This window comes from Maylandia zebra, linkage group LG23 (assembly GCF_041146795.1).
Source record: "Maylandia zebra isolate NMK-2024a linkage group LG23, Mzebra_GT3a, whole genome shotgun sequence".
Classification (NCBI taxonomy): Eukaryota; Metazoa; Chordata; class Actinopteri; order Cichliformes; family Cichlidae; genus Maylandia; species Maylandia zebra.
In genome coordinates this window covers 7,497,287-7,515,500 of record NC_135188.1, presented here as the reverse complement: position 1 = coordinate 7,515,500, position 18,214 = coordinate 7,497,287, and the positions used below count along the sequence as shown (strand labels likewise).

The following is an 18,214-nucleotide window of genomic DNA, read 5'->3' as shown; positions in this document are numbered from 1 at the left end:
TGTCCAAAAAAGGAAGCTACCAAGCTGAACCATGTTTACCAAAATCAAAATGGGTTTGACTTTGACTAAAGTTCAATTCGTGTTATTTTAAGTAGGAAGAGGAGTGCAAATGAGTGACAATAGTGAGCAATGGGAAGAAGGAGCAATAATGATACGCACAGAACTCTATTAATGTATCCATCTATTACACATGACGCAAAACAGTTTTAGATTGGTTCCCCATTTAATTACAAATTCTTACAATCAAATTACGGGATAATTTTCAACAGCAAATTCAAATCCACGGACTATAATACAGCATAACCACACACACAGACGTATACATAAATGTGCATTATAAGATCTATACAAGTGATGTACAGTGAAGTTCATAGTATTTAGCAGGCAATGAGTGCAGTAAAATGTATAGAAGCTTCATGTTTGAAAAATGTATAGAATAAGAAATACATTTTGTTCATAAAGTTTCTCAACTGTTACAGTACAGGTTATGAGAAATGTGCAAAATCTTTCAGTACACAACATACACAACTAATTTTTTTAAACATTTTTAGTCTTAAAAAAAGAAAAGAATCAATCATAAAAATTATTTGGTCACAAAAATTACCATCCAGCATATTTAGATTTACAACCAAAGTGTAATGAAGTGAAAATCTTCAAAGCTGAAACCTTTCTCACTGGCACTGGGAAGATCATTGGTTAGTTATTGCAGAGACAGCACAGATTGCACAAGGTCAATAAAATATCTGAGTGGGAACAGTCTGCTGAGTTCATACAGGTATCTGGATCTGGCTTAGACCAACTAGCACAAACCGGTGGGAAAAAAAAAGACCCCAGAGACGGACACGAAACTTTCTTTTTGTCAAATACACGTAATACAGGACAAAAAAACTGATGTAACTTCTTGTCTCTGGCAGTACTGAGGTGTGTGTTTGAAGTGAGCAAGCTGTTGTGCAACTGACTCAAGTATTTTCTCCCTCCTGACAGAGTGGTTTAGCCATACACTTCAAACACGGCATTAAAACTCATTCACAGATTCAAAAACATATTCATAATGTTTCTTTGCTTTTCTTTGTAGTACTAGCACAACTATTTTTTCCTTTCTTGAATTATAAACCAATCAAAAAGGATTTAAAATTCCCATTCAACTTACTAAGCTTAGTTTTATAATGATGGACTGATGGTGATTAGCTGATACTGCTATTTGAAGTATTGATTCGACTGGCAGCTAATGTTCATATCCCTTCATTTTCTCTGTTGTACTGGGAAAGAAAAAAATATTTATCATTAAAAAAACTATTTGAAAATGTACTTTCACCTTCTAATCCCACATCTTTGAACAGTAAGTGAGTGCAAAATGAATGCACCGATTACAGATTAAATATTAGCCACTGCCATCATCTATGGAGCCAATGTGCATCCCTAGTAGAAGCAAAATTTCCTAAATAACACTGCAATTTTACCAGGAAGAAGAAGAAGAAGAAGAAATAAACATTCACTCAGATTTGGCACACAAGTGGAGCAGCTTCAAGGACACAAAAAGGTTAACTACGTCTCTTCTCACGCCCTCCACGTTCTAATGGGAAGGGTCAATAGCCTCTGTGACAATGCCAACGTCAAACACACATTTCAGTTACAACATCTTAACTACTTGCGTCATTTAAAATTTTATTGTTAATGTTGGACCTCACTTGGGCATTTAATCAACTACTGATAGTGGCATTGCACCAAAATGGATTAAACATCAAAATAAATCTGGGAAATACAGCAATATGTGAACTGAAAAACTTCGCGTACAGGTTCAGTCATTGGGTCGGTGTGGATAATTATTAACCCAGTGATACCTAACCCAGTGAAACATGACTGTTTCTTGTGTTTTGACTAAAAATTGAAATTCACATCGGGTTCAGTAGGTCAAAGAGCCAGGTCATCAAATATATAATCTACGAACATTATATCACTCATTATTGTAGTTGAAAAAGAGACATTATTCAGTCCTTTTGGCGATGGCGATTTCCACAAATGCATATTCCACATTTATCGATGCATCTTAGTACATGTACAATGCAGAAACAAAACCATATACCTCATGTCCATTCATCCATGAACCCCTTGCAGCACACACCATATCATAACATAATAAATGAAATAGTAAACCTAACATGGCATCACCTAAATGTGATACCAACAAAATAACTGCTTGCTGCTTTGGCACAAGTGGCAAATAAATTGTGTAATTTAAAAGAAATCAGCTTATTAGTTTTCTATTTACTTATCTAGATTATTGCCCTCATTTTTTTAAACATTGGTGGAGCATTAAAAAGAAGTAAAAAAGTAAAACTCTAGTATTGTTAGGAATTATTTCACAGTGTAGGAATTAGGACAAATTTTCAATAAGAAAAATTTAGGCAATATTTTCTTGGACTGAAATTTTTAATTTTCAGACAGAGCAATCAGGTATGGACTTGAGGAAATTATTTCATTCCAGGTGTTTACCCATGCATTCCATGCATTTGGGGGGGGGGGGGGGGGTGTCAAGATCTCTGTCTAAATAAATAAATGTGGGTAAATTCCCAGATGATTAAACATCCAACTATTTTGTAGATAATAACTGAAATGAGTAAAGAAAATAAACAGTCTATGTATGCAAGATAATTCATAATTTTATTGGGTGGGTTATATTGGTTGGGTCTGATTATTGGGTGGGGGGGTGGGGGTCATAACACCCCTAACCCCCCTGGAAATTACGCCCCTGCAGCTATCTTCTAATTTGCTTCCAAATTTATCACAAAAGTCAGGAAATTTGTGTTTGCTCAGTTATTTCTTTGTTGTAACACTATATATTTCATACCGTTGGAAATCCTGTTTATTTCCCCTTAAATGCTGCCATATTTGTAAGAAAAATGCTTTTGTGGTTTGAGCAGAAGTATTGAGTACGTGGTTTGCCCCCATGAAAACCTTGCCAAATCTCCTCTGGCAATGCAAAACTTAGTCTGCTCTTTACTCTTGTTTGTGTCGTTTATTGAGTTGAATTATTGAGGTTTGAAGACACAAGACATGTTGGCAATTTAGCAGTTTGTAAATTAACAATCGGGCTTCAGTAGCATGCGGACGAACCATACGCAGCCACAATAACCTGGCATCTCCTGCTCATGCTGGTTACCAGGTTGGTCACACACTGCTATGGGATCGCATCCCATTCTTCAACCAGTATTTGTCACAAATCAGCCAGTCTGGTTGTGCTGGTAACTCTCGCACAAACAGCACGCACAAGTTGATCCCATATGTGTTCATTGGAAATCAACGAACACCATCCTCTCAACTTCCAAACTCTGGAAGGACCCCGTTCAATGTTCAAAAGTAGTGAGTCCATACTTTAAGAGGCGATCTGACTGCTGTGGACAGAATCTGGACGCATTACTGAATGTTCCTCCACACTTTCAGGTTTCAGTGCACATGTTACTCACACCAACAATGCAAATGGGCCTTACTGTGAAGGGCAGTCATGGTAGGCCTCCTGGCGGCCTCATAAGACTGGCTGTGTGGAGTCTGTTCTGGATTGTCTCACCATATTGTCCAGCATTTTGTCCTCTGTAGAAGACAGCCTGCAGTTTCGAGGTTCTGACAGGGTGAGGAAACGGTTTTCATGTGGTGTTGTCTTCTTGTGACATGCGCTTCATGGCCTACTTCTGACTTCATCCGTTATATGGAACTTGATCTTTAATTTGGAGAAGGTATTAGAGCTCACTCCAAATAATGCTGCAATTTTATTTTGGACAACATCCCCTTGAAGTTGCTCTTGAAGTTGGCAAGAGCCCTATCCAGATCAGTCAAACGTAGCATGTTTGGAGCACTAACTGGCAGGGTCACTGGTGCTGCTAGTCAGAAGCTCAAAAACAAAGAATCAATAGCAGAATAAGCTGTTTGGCATTGGCAGAGAAGATTTGGCAAGTTTCTCATAGGTGCAACGCAAATACTCAACTCTGCTGCACAACCCACAAATGCATTTCCCTTACAAATGTGGCACCATTTAGGGGGAAACAACAGGTTCTCCAGCAGTATAAGATTTATCGCCCAGAAGCATTGCTACAACAAAGACATAATCAACCAAACTTTTACTTTTTGTGCAAAGTTCTAATGCAGCAAAGGGCTTAAAAGAAAACCAGAAAACAAGACTGAAAAATTGGTTAATGAAACTACAGATCATTATTTTTTCCCCCTTCATATACGATTATGTATTTAATGTCCAAGAGCATTTAAATGTGAATGAAAAAACCTAACCATGCAATATATTTACAATCTTTTATATATATTTAAAACAGCACACCTGTGAGTCATTCAAGTGAATCAAGTTACTTTTTTCATTAGTTTTTCAGTAAATTTCACAATGAAAATGTCTATATACAGTATATACTCCTGTAGTACTTAAGACCCAAGTGTGTGCATTATACTGCATTCCTGCCTAATAAAGACAAATGTGCAGTGTCTTATTCCATTTAAGTGAAGACAACTCTTAAGCCAATTGATTTTTGGGTGAATTGTCCCTTTAAGCAAATACACTGTACAATTCTGATATGCCAACTATACTGCGTTTGCAAATTTCTGCAAGTGATATATGTAGACGACCTGATAACATTACGGTTAAGTGTATGTAATCCTTCAGAGCTGATAAGTTATCAGTTACATGTACAGTTTTGGTTGACTAATAATGAAAGAGAGATAGTGTTAAAGTGAAACAGACAAATATATGGGGTGCAATTAATCTTTATGAGGGTTTGGATGTGCTTCCTTAAAAGAATGTTATGTCTTCTTATCTGATCAGTAGTCACGTAAAGAAGAAAAAAGGCCCTCTGTGCTCTGTGAACAAAGCTTTGAGGACATGTTAGGGCTTATATCATGATTAGCACCTAGAAAGGCTAGAGGGGGGCAGGTGAAGACAGGTAAGCAAGTTTGCTATATGTGCAGTTTTCATTTGATGTCAGCAAGTAAATGTGAATTGTGAAAAAAAAAAAAACTATTCACAGAGTAGTTATACAATCTTTCATTAAAAAACAAAAAACAAAAACCCAGCATGTCTGATTCATAAATTATAAAACAAGTTACATTCTGGATATTTTTAATTCAGTTTTTCCCGTTATGTTTAATAAATACTACTATTTAATATGTTTTTGCCATGGTTTCCAGATTGAACAACTTATTTCACTGTAAACTTTCAGACAGTGTTTAAAGCTGTGCAGCAACTCTAAAGTACACTTCTTTTGATGCACGCGAATAAGCTGCCACTGGTGGAATGTTGTGGTAGCATAACATTGTGTTCAACACATCTGTTTCACTTTTAAAAACTTTTTGCTAGATTTTGTAAAGACTGAACTGAGCTTGCTTATAAAGTTTGTGGATGTGTAAAGTAAGTAAGAGCCCATTAAACTGTGTTGTGAATGTAAAATTGAGTTTAGACTTTATATTGTATCCTTGAATCAAGCTACAGAAGTGTCATAAGTGAGTTAGAGAACTTCAAGGTAAATGGTCAAACCTGTTCTCCTGTAATCTGTTGGGATTAACCTGCTACTTGTTATAGACGAGCTAGCAGCTACCTCAGAAAGAGGGCTAGTAGTGGACTTAGTTGTCACACAACATGAAAAACTCTTCGTTTTTTTTTGTTTTTTTTGATAAAGATCTACTCTCTAGTGTCAGCATAATCTCCAATACAACACTTATGGGATGTAAAAAGTATTCTTAATATTTATTTGAATGTATAAAAACATTTATTTTATAACAAAACAATTTTTGTTTTAACACAACTTTATGCTCCACAACATTATTCATATTTCTCTTCAGCAAATATCGTTTTGTTACAAAGTAAATGTATTTTTAAAATGATCCCAACCTTAGAAATAGTGCTGCTTTCAATTCAGTGAGAATATATTACTATAAGGGAAAAAGGTGTGTACGTGCTCCTTTACTCAAATATAAACTACCATTTCCTTAAGTCCTTAAGCTGACTGTCCCAGCAGCCCTTGCAGTGTTTGAGGGGACAGCCACAGCATTTCCACAAGGTTGTACTGGCAATAGCCCATCCAGAACCCAAACATCACATCAGTCACATTGTGCCTGCCCAGCATCACTCGACTCAACCCTACCAGGCCCACCCACAGCAGAACGAGGACTCTCAACGGGGCAGCCAGCACGAGGTGAGCCAGCAGGAAGCGGCCACACATGGCGGCACGCGTGGCATGTCCGGAGGGGAAGGAGTAGCGGTCCACAGAAAAGGTGGCGAACATGTCCATACGATTATGTGCTGGCCGACGCCGACGCACCACCGCCTTAACAATGCCAACCAAGATCAGGTCCAGCAGCAGGCCTGCAGGGGAAGAAGATGGAGATATGCTACAATGCATGAAACAACAACAACAACACAGCCACATTAAAACAAACAAACAAATGTGAATGAAGCATGTTGTATGAAGTGTTTACAGTGATCAAGTAGAGTAGAAAAGCACCAGGTAAGAACCAGACCATAGACTATTTAGTCCATTTCAGTGCCAGCAAATCCTCCAGGATCTTGAAGATTAAGCAGATGAATTAAACTTTGTGTTAACCTTTATTTTTTCCTATTAAAAGTGAAAAGTTAACTTGACTTGCAGATTTTTAGACTTGTAGAAGGCCTACAATAATCTGCAATCTGGTAAAGATTGTTGTTGTTTGAACCAGGGTTTTCTTATTGAAAAAAACAAAAAACAAAACCTAACTGTTATTTGCACCACAATGATATCACAAAGAATTTCACAGTATGATGAAAGGGAAAGATACAACAGCAGCACTGATTACAGGAATGACTGCAGTTTTTAAGTCGTGTTTCTGCATTGAGAGAATGAAAAGCTTTTGGTCTCCTGGGCTGCAGCACTGAAAAATTAATGCAACACTCAGGTGGCATGAAGCCAATTCGCTTCTACGAATCTAATGAAAGGGCTTCAGCAAAATGAAAACAGAAATGCACATTGCATCCATCATTACTGACAACTACTATGTGGTTACATTATTATCTGCTGCTTTTAAGACCTGAGGTTAATAACCATAGAGAGAAAAGGGTTTAGACGGTTTGCATTATCACACAGCAGCTTGCTGCTTCCCTTTTAAGCTGTTCTTTTGAAGTAAGTGCACTACTTAGCCCCCACATCAGAGTGCTGTGTAAGAGGGAGTCTTGTTCCAAACATGTTTTGATGAAGAGCTGGGATTTTACCAATACCAATGCTTACTGGCTCTAAACTACTTAAGGTAATACTTCTTAAAGCCTTGTGTTTATTTAATGCTGATATGAACCACAGTAGTTGGTGCTTACTCACTAACATTATGCATTTGGGAGGGTTGGCAAGTAAATATTAAATGATTACTGAAAGACTATGGGGACATATTGAACTTTTTATTCAATACCCTTGGGGCACATCTCTCTATTGTGGTAAATGAGGTTTAACTAGGGAAGCCCTTATTCAATAGTCTGTTATTTAATGCCCCTTAACATAAAGTTTCTGCCTGATCCAGCTTAAACGGCAGCTTAATTCAGTTTCTGACTTCTCCTTAATATCTGAAAGTGGAAAGCAGGTCATAAAATAGAGAAAATGTCCATCACACTTTGTCATAGGTCAATTTCATATGAAACTATTACTCATATTTTTAGCTTAGAAGCCCATTAAACATTCTGAAACTCTGCATGTTTGTTTTCCTATGATATTACCGAGGTAATACTGCCACCGAACAGCAATAAATGTATAATGTAAAACCACAATAAATAAGTACATGCAATCACGACACTGTGGGCTTTACTGATACCAACTGCTTAATCCAATTATGACTCTGAACACAACCTCGGTAATTAAAGAACTGTTTATAACTCGGTCTAGAATCCAAATATAGGTCTTTGGCATTTCTGGTTTCACTGCAGAATACTCCGGTCTTGACCCTACTCTTCTGAAAACATCACTATCACATGCATTTCCTTGCTGTGGCTTCACACAGCATCACATGGACACTCCCTGGAGGCAAAGAAGCCCCAGACCACTTTGGCACTTCAGTCAACATTTTACATAGCTATCCAGTTTTCCAGATTAAGACCTATTTCATATAATCTTATACTTTTACCAGTTTCCCAAGCTGTGAAGGAACATCACAAAAGGTGTAACAGGTGACATCTACAGGTGAGAGCCAGCCAACACCAATTACACAAAGATAACCCTATATACTCATTATCTGACGCGTTATGAGAGGTGGGATCAGCTCTTCTGTTGCTTAAGTGAAGAAATTATGAAAGAACTGTGCAGGACAAATCAGGACCGGGAAGGAGCAAGGAGCTGTGACACCAAACCCAGCTCAGTGGCGCACTGATATGTATTGAGAGGGGTTTATCTGTGATTACATACGATGCTGGAAGAAGAAGCAACATGAAAGAACACAAAAAGCAGAGTTTTACCCATGAAAAGGTTGAGCATGACTTCTTGTCCTGCAGCACTGTCGCTCTTGTACAGACAGTAGGCGGTACCAGCCAGCCACGGGATACCATGTCCCGATATCTCTAAGAGCTTCATTAAGGGGCGCACACTGCCCCAGGACGAGTCCTCACAGGCACACACTCCCAGCTGCTTGGACAGCCACAGGTCGATGGCCAACAAGGAGCTGAGCGCTACGCGAATGAGGGAGGGGTTGAGCCGGATACCATCCTCTTCAGGTGGCCCCTGACCGCTCGCGGAGCCCGTGGAGGAGCCGGAGCCCCGGCGCCGAGTGGGGCTTTCAGAGGCTCGAAGGCGGGCCGTGGTCGGGTCGGAGCCCTGGCGCTGGAGCAGGTGTGGCGGTGAAGACCGGTTTAGCGGCTTTGTCAGAGACATGAACTCGTAGCGACCGTTGGAGCTCCCGAGCACCGGGCTTCCTCCGCTGCGACCGGGGTTTTTCGCTTTAGGAGAGGGCATGGTGTCCGTTAACTCACCGGCGTAGACAGGTATGTGTAGTGTAGATGCACAGCAGCGGTAAATTTTCTGCAGTGCTGTCCCGGTTGTCGCTTCTTTAGCTCATCTGTTGTACGTTTCACAATTCTTATCACGTCCAGGAAAAGATGAGCCGTGACGCCATATTTGTTGTTCTTCTCGCAAAGTATCCTGGGAAGCTGTGTTTTCGAAACTATTTTATTCCCTTAGCGAAGTTATCGCGACTAAAATTGTGTAGAAATTGTGTATTTTCAAAATAAATAAACAAATAATTGAATAAATACATGTATAAAATTGAGTAGTTTTAAGTTTGCATGTATTTGATTTCTATAAAACTGAGTTAGTACGGTTTAATATTTGCAATCTTTTTTATCTTTTGTTTTTAAGTCTATTTATTTTTTAGAGAACGTTCGTTTAATTCATTTTCTATAAAAATGATTTTTTTTTATAGCAAACTGACAAGGCCTAAAATTTATGACGAGTTCGCCATATTTTAATGAATTAATTTATTAATTTTGGTCTTCGTTTTTACATTAGCAATATATCTTTCTTACACTTTGCACATTATTTTTTGAAAAGTTTTTAATTATTTTTTTCTAATACGTTTGCGTCGTTATTCTCTGTTTGTTTCGATAGTTAATGTCGAAAGATGTCGGAAAAAACCCACGTGTTTTAGGACTCTTCTCTGGTTGGTCGGTGAGCTACGCTGGACCGAATGGATCCGCCTCTATCCGGATCCATTGACATATTGCGCAGTGGGGTCAGCATTTTGCTCCTGTCCGTTATCTCTGGTGTTTGAGCTGAACAGGAGAGTCGAGCATGCCTGGACTTCTGTTGGGAGACGAATTCCCAAATTTCGAGGCCGACACCAGCATCGGCAGGATCAAGTTTCACGACTTCCTGGGCAACTCGTGAGTGTCATCTTGCAGCATACAGACGTCGCACTGTAACTTGTTTTAAGTGGGTTTTGGTAATAATGCTGCAACAGTGCAGCTTATTGCGTGCTCAGTCAGTTACCATCCCTTCGCGATTCCTCTCGATTAAAAGCTTTAGCAGATTTTTCCCAGATCTTACTCGCCAGTTATGGCGGCTGACATAGACGGCGTTACACAAGCGTGACCTATTGGTTTAGAGACACTTGTAGTTTGTCAACTACACAAACAAAAAACTTAGTTAACAGTCTTAACTACACGCTGTTAACAGGTAAACTGTTAGACAATAAAATCGACTACAAGAAGCAGTTCATTAGATACTGGAGGTGTAAACTATGTGAAACGGTTGTGTGCGTGGCTGTGTTTTCCCTCTAGTCTGTTCTCCACTGAGGTTTAATTGCACTCCTTGTTGTGTGCCTATTGTTGAACTTGGCAGTGCACACATCCTTCAAACATCCAACAATAATAGGCTCGATTGGTTAAAAGAGCAGAGAAAAAAAGAGCACTGTGTGCATGTATAATATTTAACACACCCCCACACACAGCTCGAGGTGAAATGTGGAAATGCACATTTTGCTGTGAGGTGTCCCAATAACATGATGCAACGTCCTTTGAAAAACACCCCAGATATTTAAGTAGTGTTGAAAAGTGTTCCTGTTTAAAGCACATCGTTTTTTATGGGGAGGAGAGAAGAGTGGGGGAAACGATGTGCTTTAAACAGGAACACTTTTCAACACTACTTAAATATCTGGGGTGTTTTTCTTTCCTTCGGAAAAACTGAAACATGTAGTTGTTAGCTGATTTGTAAATACCCAAGAAAATAATTTGCAATGATTTATGGCAAACCATTCAAAATTCAGGCTTCTCCTATATGCAGTTTTATATCCCTACAAATCAAACGCCTTGCAGTTTTTGCCAGAGAAAGCAGAATATTTGGGGAAAAAAAGAATGAAAACAGTCATTCTGCTATCCTAAAGTTTTGGCACACATTGCGTTATCAAAAGTATAACTGGATCAGATAATTCCAGCTTTCATCAACATGAGAACACCACCCAGTTTTGGTGACTGCATAATAACTTCCTTATTTTTCCCTCCTCGGAAATGTTGGACTGTGTGAGGCAGCCATCTGTTCAAACCGTTTCAAGCTTTTCCTTGTGCCTTTCCCCCCTCATTTGGATTTTTTTTTTTTCCCTACCAGTTCAAATTCTAATCCCAAGAGGTGAACAAACTTTGTTCAGCCTCATTTGAAGCCTGGTAGTCGTAGGATATTTAGCCAAAAACATCAAAGAAGCAAACAAAAAACCCAAACTGGTTTAGTCACCCAATAATCAGCTGATCATAATGCTTCTAAACCATGTGATGAGGGGTCACAACAGACTGAAGGGCAAATCCATCGAAGTCATGGCAGACCCCAAACTCACATGATTCCAAAGCTACTTTAAAAAGACCAACAGGTAACTCCTTAGTGGATTTAAAGTCTTGTTCTCTCTGTCATACTCACAGATACTTGTTGCTTTAGCCTGTGTTTGGAAATTACTCTCCTCCTTTTGTTCCCCTTTCTCTGCTATTTCATCCTCCTTTTTTTTTTCTTTTGTTTCGGCTCCTACTCTTTAATTATCTTTTTCTTTCAGAATATTTCTCAGTATCAGTTTGTAAAGCATGTTGGAAGCACAAGGTGGTGAAAGCATGAAAACTTGCTTATTGTTTTACAAGTCTCTTCAGCTTGTGGTTACCTTGAACTTGTGACTTGTTTTTTGTAACACACCCTGTCTATAAAGATTTGAATTGCACACGATGACTGTTATAAAGATGATCGAACACATTGAAACTTTTTATTTTAACATTTTATTTTTACTTTTAATTGATGCTCCAAACAGAGGCCTTGTTGAGTTGGAACAACATCTCTTTTCCCCTGCAGATGGGGTATCCTGTTCTCCCACCCGAGGGACTTCACTCCTGTATGCACCACTGAGCTCGCCCGTGCTGCCAAGATCAGCAATGAGTTCAAGAAACGAGGCGTAAAGATGATTGCCTTGTCCATTGACAGTGTTGCTGATCACAACAGCTGGAGCAAGGTTAGGAATGCACAAGCACAAACTGTATAAGAACTTTTTTTTAATTTAAGTTCTTCAGGACACCCTTGCTGAAAAGTACATATTATTGAGATATTGACCATTATCTTCAAACTCAACCTGGTATTATCAGGTTATACAATCTATCCTAAGCTTAATTTCTTCACATTTCCAGAGATAATAATTGTCTAATGTCCGTGGACTGGGAAGATCTGGTTCTGTCTGCTCCGTTGGGAGAAAAACCCTGTTTATCTTAACTTTAGTGCTCCTACATGTCTGGTCTAAGAGTAATTAAGTAATTTAGCCTTCAAGTCCCAACTCGAGTTAAGTTTCCAGTAAGAAGCACATACAGTAGGTTAAGTGCTGCAAATAGTATATAGAAAAATGCACCTCATCAGAAGCACTAAATGGTAGTTATTTTCAAAACCAGCAAGGGGTGTAATGAAATAGTTTTGCATGGCAAGAAAGAAGGAATATGAAAGTAAATTTACAACCTTCAACTGGAACTAAAGTATGAAAATGATATTAAGTGTAAAATACACTGAGGAAGAAATAATGTTTATTATAATGATTACTTACTTAATTATTGTCTCTTTCTTGTTTTTCTTGTTTCTGTTGTAGTGTATATTATTATTATTATCATCACACTTTTTTAATGTGGACTTTACTACAGCTGTTATTTGTACATTACTTTGAGTGTAAGGAATCATAGCTGATCCTGGTCAAGCAAAAAGCACCAAACTTTTATAAAAGTCTACAAAATGTTTCTCTGAGTGGATCAGAGCTGTGCTGCTTTTTCTTTTTCTTTAAATCTGTGAAATCTTCTACTTAAAATAATCTGGAGTATTAAGTATTTATAATAGAGTATAATACAGTAGAGCACTTTGGTCACCAGCTGTGGTTTTACCTTTTTACTTTATAAAAATACAGATTTAATTTTGACTTAAATATATAATTCTACATATCATTTAAACTTTTTTTTTACCAATGTAAACTATTTTTAATGTATTTTGTTTGTCAAAGAAAGTTAAACTATTATGGATTCTTTTTCTTCTTCTACTTCTACTTCTACTTCTACCACGTTTATTCTTCAAATTAACAATGATAGTACTACAGGCGAATATACTTATGGCCTTTATAAAACATGCTGCTGTTCCTTATCCAGTAGTTAAAGATTACATGCCGAGGATCTGTGATCACTCATCAAACCTGTGCTGCAATAGTGGAGAGATGGCTGCCAGGAGGGACACAATTATTAACAGAGGATGAAATGTGAACTAACAACCATTTAAAAGCTGACTGTATCTCTTGTCTCTGAACAGGATGTGATGGCTGTTAGCAAAAACGCTGATACTGACCTGCCTTTCCCCATCATCGCTGATGACAAGAGGGAGCTGTCAGTCCTGATGGGTATGCTGGACCCAGATGAGAAAGACAAAGATGGCATGCCCCTCACGGCTCGCTGTGTGAGAAACCCATTCACTTTTTATTTTCTTCAATAAATAAAAGTAAAACAAAAAATAGCACTATAATTGTGAAAGAACAGACAATTAGATGCATATTTTTATTTTGCCATAAGATCTGCACTGACTTGCATGCTTGTGAAATGTTTTGGCTTTATACTTGCTGTTTTAATTACCCACCATACCTGGTAGTTAATACTTGAAAAAAGTATTGATTTTTACAGTTAAACTGAAATGTACACTTGCTGGCCACTCTGTTAGCCACACCTTGCTAGTCCCGGGCAATGTTCAGATTCAATAAGGTGCTGGAAACATTCCTCAGAGGTTTTTGGTCCGTGTTGACACGATCGCATTACACAGTTGCTGTAGATTTGTCAGCTGCACATTTATGACGCGACGCTCCCATTCCACCACATCCCGAAGGTGCTTCATTGGTTTGAGATCTGGTGACTGAGAGGGCCATTGGTGGATAGCAATGAGTCATTGGTGGATAGTGAACTCATTTTCATGTTCAAGAAACCAGTTTGAGATCATTTGAGATTTGTGACATGACACAAATGTCAAAGTTGACCATACTATCCAAATCTCACTGCCGAAATTTAGATTTATCAGATCCAGTATTGTCTTTCCTTTTTGTTGTCCTGTTTTGGTGTGTGAACTGTAGCCTCAGTTAGGGCTGTGTGATATGACCAAAATCTCATATCCCGATATAAGAATTCTATCGTCTAATAACGATATAAATCACAAAAATGTAACATTTTCTGTAAATTCTGTGAATCTCAGGCAGCTCGTCTTGTGGGAAGTGTTTCCAGCTGCGCGTCATGTAGCTGGAGTCGAGTGTTTTAATTAACCGATGCATGAAACTATACATTTTTAGACATAAGTTGTAAAGGCCGCCGTTTTCTTTGTGAGTAATTATTACACAGCGTGCTGCGAGGAAAAGCCTGTTCTAACGTTTGAGTCTAAGGTTTATTTTTTAGCACCTGGCGGCTCTTTTTTTAATTCTCATCCGTAAATAATCTGCTCTTTCACGTGATTCAGTTTATTTTGAAAAGTCTCAACAGGATCTTGAGCTTTATTGTGAAAGGTTTATGTGGAACATAAACAAGCGGACACGCGATGCTGTTACTGTCGTTGTTGCTAACCACGCTTGTCCTTCCGTAGTGTGGTTATATTAAATATAAGAGAAAGAGAGAACTTTAAGAAATTAATATAGCCATCAAAATGATGAAAAAATATTGCCGTAAACAGTTTATTTTGCGACACCACGAAACAAACGATAGCGTAAAATGAAACGATAGACGTTTTTATATGGTCATCCGATATATATTGTTATATCGAACAGCCCTAGCCTCAGTGTCCTGTTCTAACCTGACTGGTGTGTCATTGTTGATGACCTGTGGCATCAACAAGGCACTTTTCACACAGAGAACTACTGCTCACAGTTTTTAAAAATGTTTTTCTTTTTTTTCTTTTTTTAAACATTCTCAACATTTTCTGAAATGCTCAGAGAGCCCACATGGCAAAAACAACAATGTTCACTTAAATCCCCTTTTCTTCTTCATTGAACTTCAGACATACCTAACAAGGTGGCCAGTTATTTAATTATTTTAATTCAGTTAGCAAGGAAACCCTTTTTACTGTTTTAGCATTTTTGGACATATTGAATTTTTTTAAATCTAAAACACAGAGTATATCCAGAGTGTTGTGGTTAAGGAGTGTTATCTCGTTCCACTTTAGGTGTTTGTGATCGGCCCTGACAAGAAGCTGAAGTTGTCCATCCTATACCCTGCAACTACAGGAAGAAACTTTGATGAGCTGCTAAGAGTTATTGACTCTCTGCAGCTGACTGCACAGAAGAAGGTTGCCACACCAGTTGACTGGAAGGTACGTAGTGAAGGCATCAGTCAGCAAGCGAGGTCATCAACAGAGAACAAGAACTGATGTAACGCCACCTGCGCAGCTACTGAGCAGCAGCTCTTAATAAGTTATCCATGCCAAGTGTGCATAATTGAACTAGACTGCAAATAGCAAATAATGTTATTATGACAAATGTAAAAACTCACATTCAGTATCTGGTAAATATCGTCCTGGGACCCAGCCTGTTCATTTTATTATTATTATTATTTTTTCCATTGAAATTTTTCTCCAACTAAGACTATAGCAGTCTGTCATATTATAAAACATTAGTGTTTTATAGAAATGATTTAAATAGTTGGGAAATATTCACTTTTTGCTAATAAAGACTCATAAAGTGCTTTTAAGTTCTATTAAATATGGGCCTGCAGTGAGTAGACAATTGGCCTAGCACTAAGGCTGAATGCAGAATGGTTCTTTCCAAGCTAGCTGACTCAAAATCCACCAATAGCATGTTACGTCTTGTTTTTTGGGGGGTCAGTTTTAAATTTGTGTTAAACTTTTCTTGGTCTGAAGCACCAACCATTTTTAAGGTCGGCTAACTGCCTCCTAAATTTCATTTAACATTTTAGGTTTATTCCTAAAAAGTGGTTTATTGGGGGAATGTCGTATGATGAAATAGTAAAGGCGTATACCCTGTGTCTAAAATACCCTTACATGTTTTTCAGCCCGGTGACAAAGTCATGGTCATTCCCTCGCTCTCAGATGCTGAAGCTGCGTCTCTGTTTCCTAATGGTGTGACAACTGAAGAAGTGCCTTCTGGAAAGAAATACCTGCGCTACACCCACATCTGAAATCACATTACTCTTTGACCTGGAAATCTTTGGTTAATAATTCACATAAATCGGTGCACGTACCCAGTTAGGTGACTTGTATTCTCAGTCATGCAACATTTCCAACACTGAAGCAGAAATGCCTTATCCCCAAACTACTTATCCCCAAATAAACACATTTTTCACATTTGTTTTGTGCTTTCTGAGCCTTTCCCTTTTTGTACAATTTTTCAACAGTTTTAAACAAGGTCCTCATGTGTAATTTGCCACTAGGTGTCCTCCTACAACCTGGCATGGAAATATTACCATGCTGCCTTTGCTGCAGTAGTGCTTTCTGTCAGTAGGTGGCAGTATGTGTTAAATGGAATCCTCGCTGAGCTATTGGCAAAAGAACCAACTTGTTCTCAACAACTGCAGTGATAGGGAGTGGTACCACATGTAATGAAATGACTACTTGTATTTTCACACATTAAAAAGATGATAGAGGACACTGGTAGTAAAGGTGAGCTCTACTTTCAGTAATGTTGTATTTCTCATAATATGCAGACTTTCAAAACCTTCTCACGCTTTTCTGTTTTCGTTGCGCTGCCTCAGCTTGCAGATTATGCATAATTATGTCTTTAATGTACCAATGAGCATTATGCTACTGGAATATGTTTTTAATTAAGCTAAATCTTTTACTATTTATCTGATTGTACTTTAGTTCATAACACCACATTTAGAATTATGAAGCAGAAACCTTGCTAGATAATGGATTTGTGATTTCCAGCCACAAAGAGTAACATTAAAAGATGTGGGATTGAGGCACTTCACTTTTCAGAGTTTCAGGTTTTTAGCAGTACTTCCAAAGAGCTACCCGCCCCTCCCTACACTCCATGTAGAGGTGTGGTGACGGCGTAATTAGCACTGTTGCCTCACAGCAAGGTCCTGAGTTGGACTTCACCATCTGGCTGGAGCATTTCTGTGTAGAGTTTGCATGGGTTGTCCCTGTGCACTCTGGCTTCCTCCAATACTCCAAAGACACAGAATTAAATGGGTTAGGTTAACTGGTGATTCTAAATTGCCCATAGATCTGAATGCAAGTGTGAGTTGCTGTCTCTCTGTTAGCCCTGCAACAGATGGGTGGCCTGTGCAGGATGCACCCTGTGTAGTGAAAAGCCAGAGAAAGGAAATGAATAATTCCAGTTTTGTATAGCTGAACCCCCCCCCCCCCCCCCCACACACACACACACACACACACACACACTTTATTATTCATTTCAAAGACACATAGTCATGTGTTCGTAAATCTATAAAGCATCACAAACTTCCAGAGACTGATGAAAGACTCGAACTTTCAGCTGCAGAAAAATCATCTCAGCAGGACGACCTTAACTGAGACATTAAACCCAGGTGTAGGTTTTCTCTTTGGGTTATTCAACCATCAAAACTGCATGGCTGAGGATCGAATTAATTACCTTAAGTAGTCTGAAGGTGAGCACTTGTGTCTCTCACACACGTACACACACATGCTCTGACCTTGCATTCACTCTCAGTCTGAGGAATGCTGAGGTCAAAGAGAAAAGATGGGATTCCCTTTGAGTGCAGAGGTGCAAAATAGTGCAGGGGCAGATAAAATATCTCAGAGTGCTCCTCCTTTCCACCCTTGTCATCCACACAATGTGAACTGGAATGTTCTTTTTTCTTTTCCATCGCCTGGACAACATTTTTTTTCTAAAAGATTGCATATAGTTTGCAGTTTTCCAAACATGTAGTGCTGCATTCTTACTGATGAAAATGTTGAGTCTTAGGCCGTGGCCTAAGCTTTCAAATGTGTGTTGAAGGTTCGTGTATTCATCAGGTAAGCCTTGCACTGTGTCTCCTCTGTCTGTTCTCTCTTTTCCTTGTCTGATGGCTGTTTTGTCCTCAGGAGCCATCCAAAATAACACCCACACAGACACACCGTGCTGATCAAATGGATTTCTCAAATTCCAGACTACAATAGCCAGTGCCAGAGCATGAGAACGGCTTTGGGTGTCTGGGCATAACTGGCCAGTATCCACCCCCTCACCACTCACCCTGCATCACCATGTTCATCTATCACCCCTCACT

The 18,214-nt window shown here is 38.8% G+C and overlaps 2 protein-coding genes across 2 annotated transcripts; one reads left to right on the top strand and one right to left on the bottom strand.

The window, feature by feature from the left end:
* Positions 1 to 204: 204 nt before the first annotated feature.
* Positions 205 to 9,143, bottom strand: plpp6 (phospholipid phosphatase 6). The gene is made up of 2 exons (XM_004557231.5): positions 8,459 to 9,143; positions 205 to 6,355 (listed from the first exon to the last, which is right to left on the bottom strand). The coding sequence occupies exons 1-2, from the start codon at positions 8,949 to 8,951 to the stop codon at positions 5,988 to 5,990; spliced, it is 861 nt and encodes a 286-aa protein (XP_004557288.1). The 5' UTR covers positions 8,952 to 9,143; the 3' UTR covers positions 205 to 5,987.
* Positions 9,144 to 9,653: 510 nt separating this feature from the next.
* prdx6 (peroxiredoxin 6) lies at positions 9,654 to 16,310 on the top strand. The gene is made up of 5 exons (XM_004557232.5): positions 9,654 to 9,877; positions 11,817 to 11,973; positions 13,293 to 13,436; positions 15,174 to 15,320; positions 16,019 to 16,310. Exons 1-5 carry the CDS (start codon positions 9,786 to 9,788, stop codon positions 16,142 to 16,144), a joined length of 666 nt encoding a protein of 221 aa, XP_004557289.1. The 5' UTR covers positions 9,654 to 9,785; the 3' UTR covers positions 16,145 to 16,310.
* Positions 16,311 to 18,214: the final 1,904 nt, after the last annotated feature.

Excerpts from the sequence above, each read along its gene's own strand:
- prdx6 (XM_004557232.5), top strand. The coding sequence starts at position 9,786 with ATGCCTGGACTTCTGTTGGGAGACGAATTCCCAAATTTCGAGGCCGAC. Across the intron at positions 9,878-11,816 it reads CACGACTTCCTGGGCAACTC|ATGGGGTATCCTGTTCTCCC; the intron begins GTGAGTGTCATC and ends TTTCCCCTGCAG. Across the intron at positions 11,974-13,292 it reads ATCACAACAGCTGGAGCAAG|GATGTGATGGCTGTTAGCAA; the intron begins GTTAGGAATGCA and ends GTCTCTGAACAG.
- plpp6 (XM_004557231.5), bottom strand. The coding sequence starts at position 8,951 with ATGCCCTCTCCTAAAGCGAAAAACCCCGGTCGCAGCGGAGGAAGCCCG. Across the intron at positions 6,356-8,458 it reads CATGCTCAACCTTTTCATGG|GCCTGCTGCTGGACCTGATC; the intron begins GTAAAACTCTGC and ends CTTCCCCTGCAG.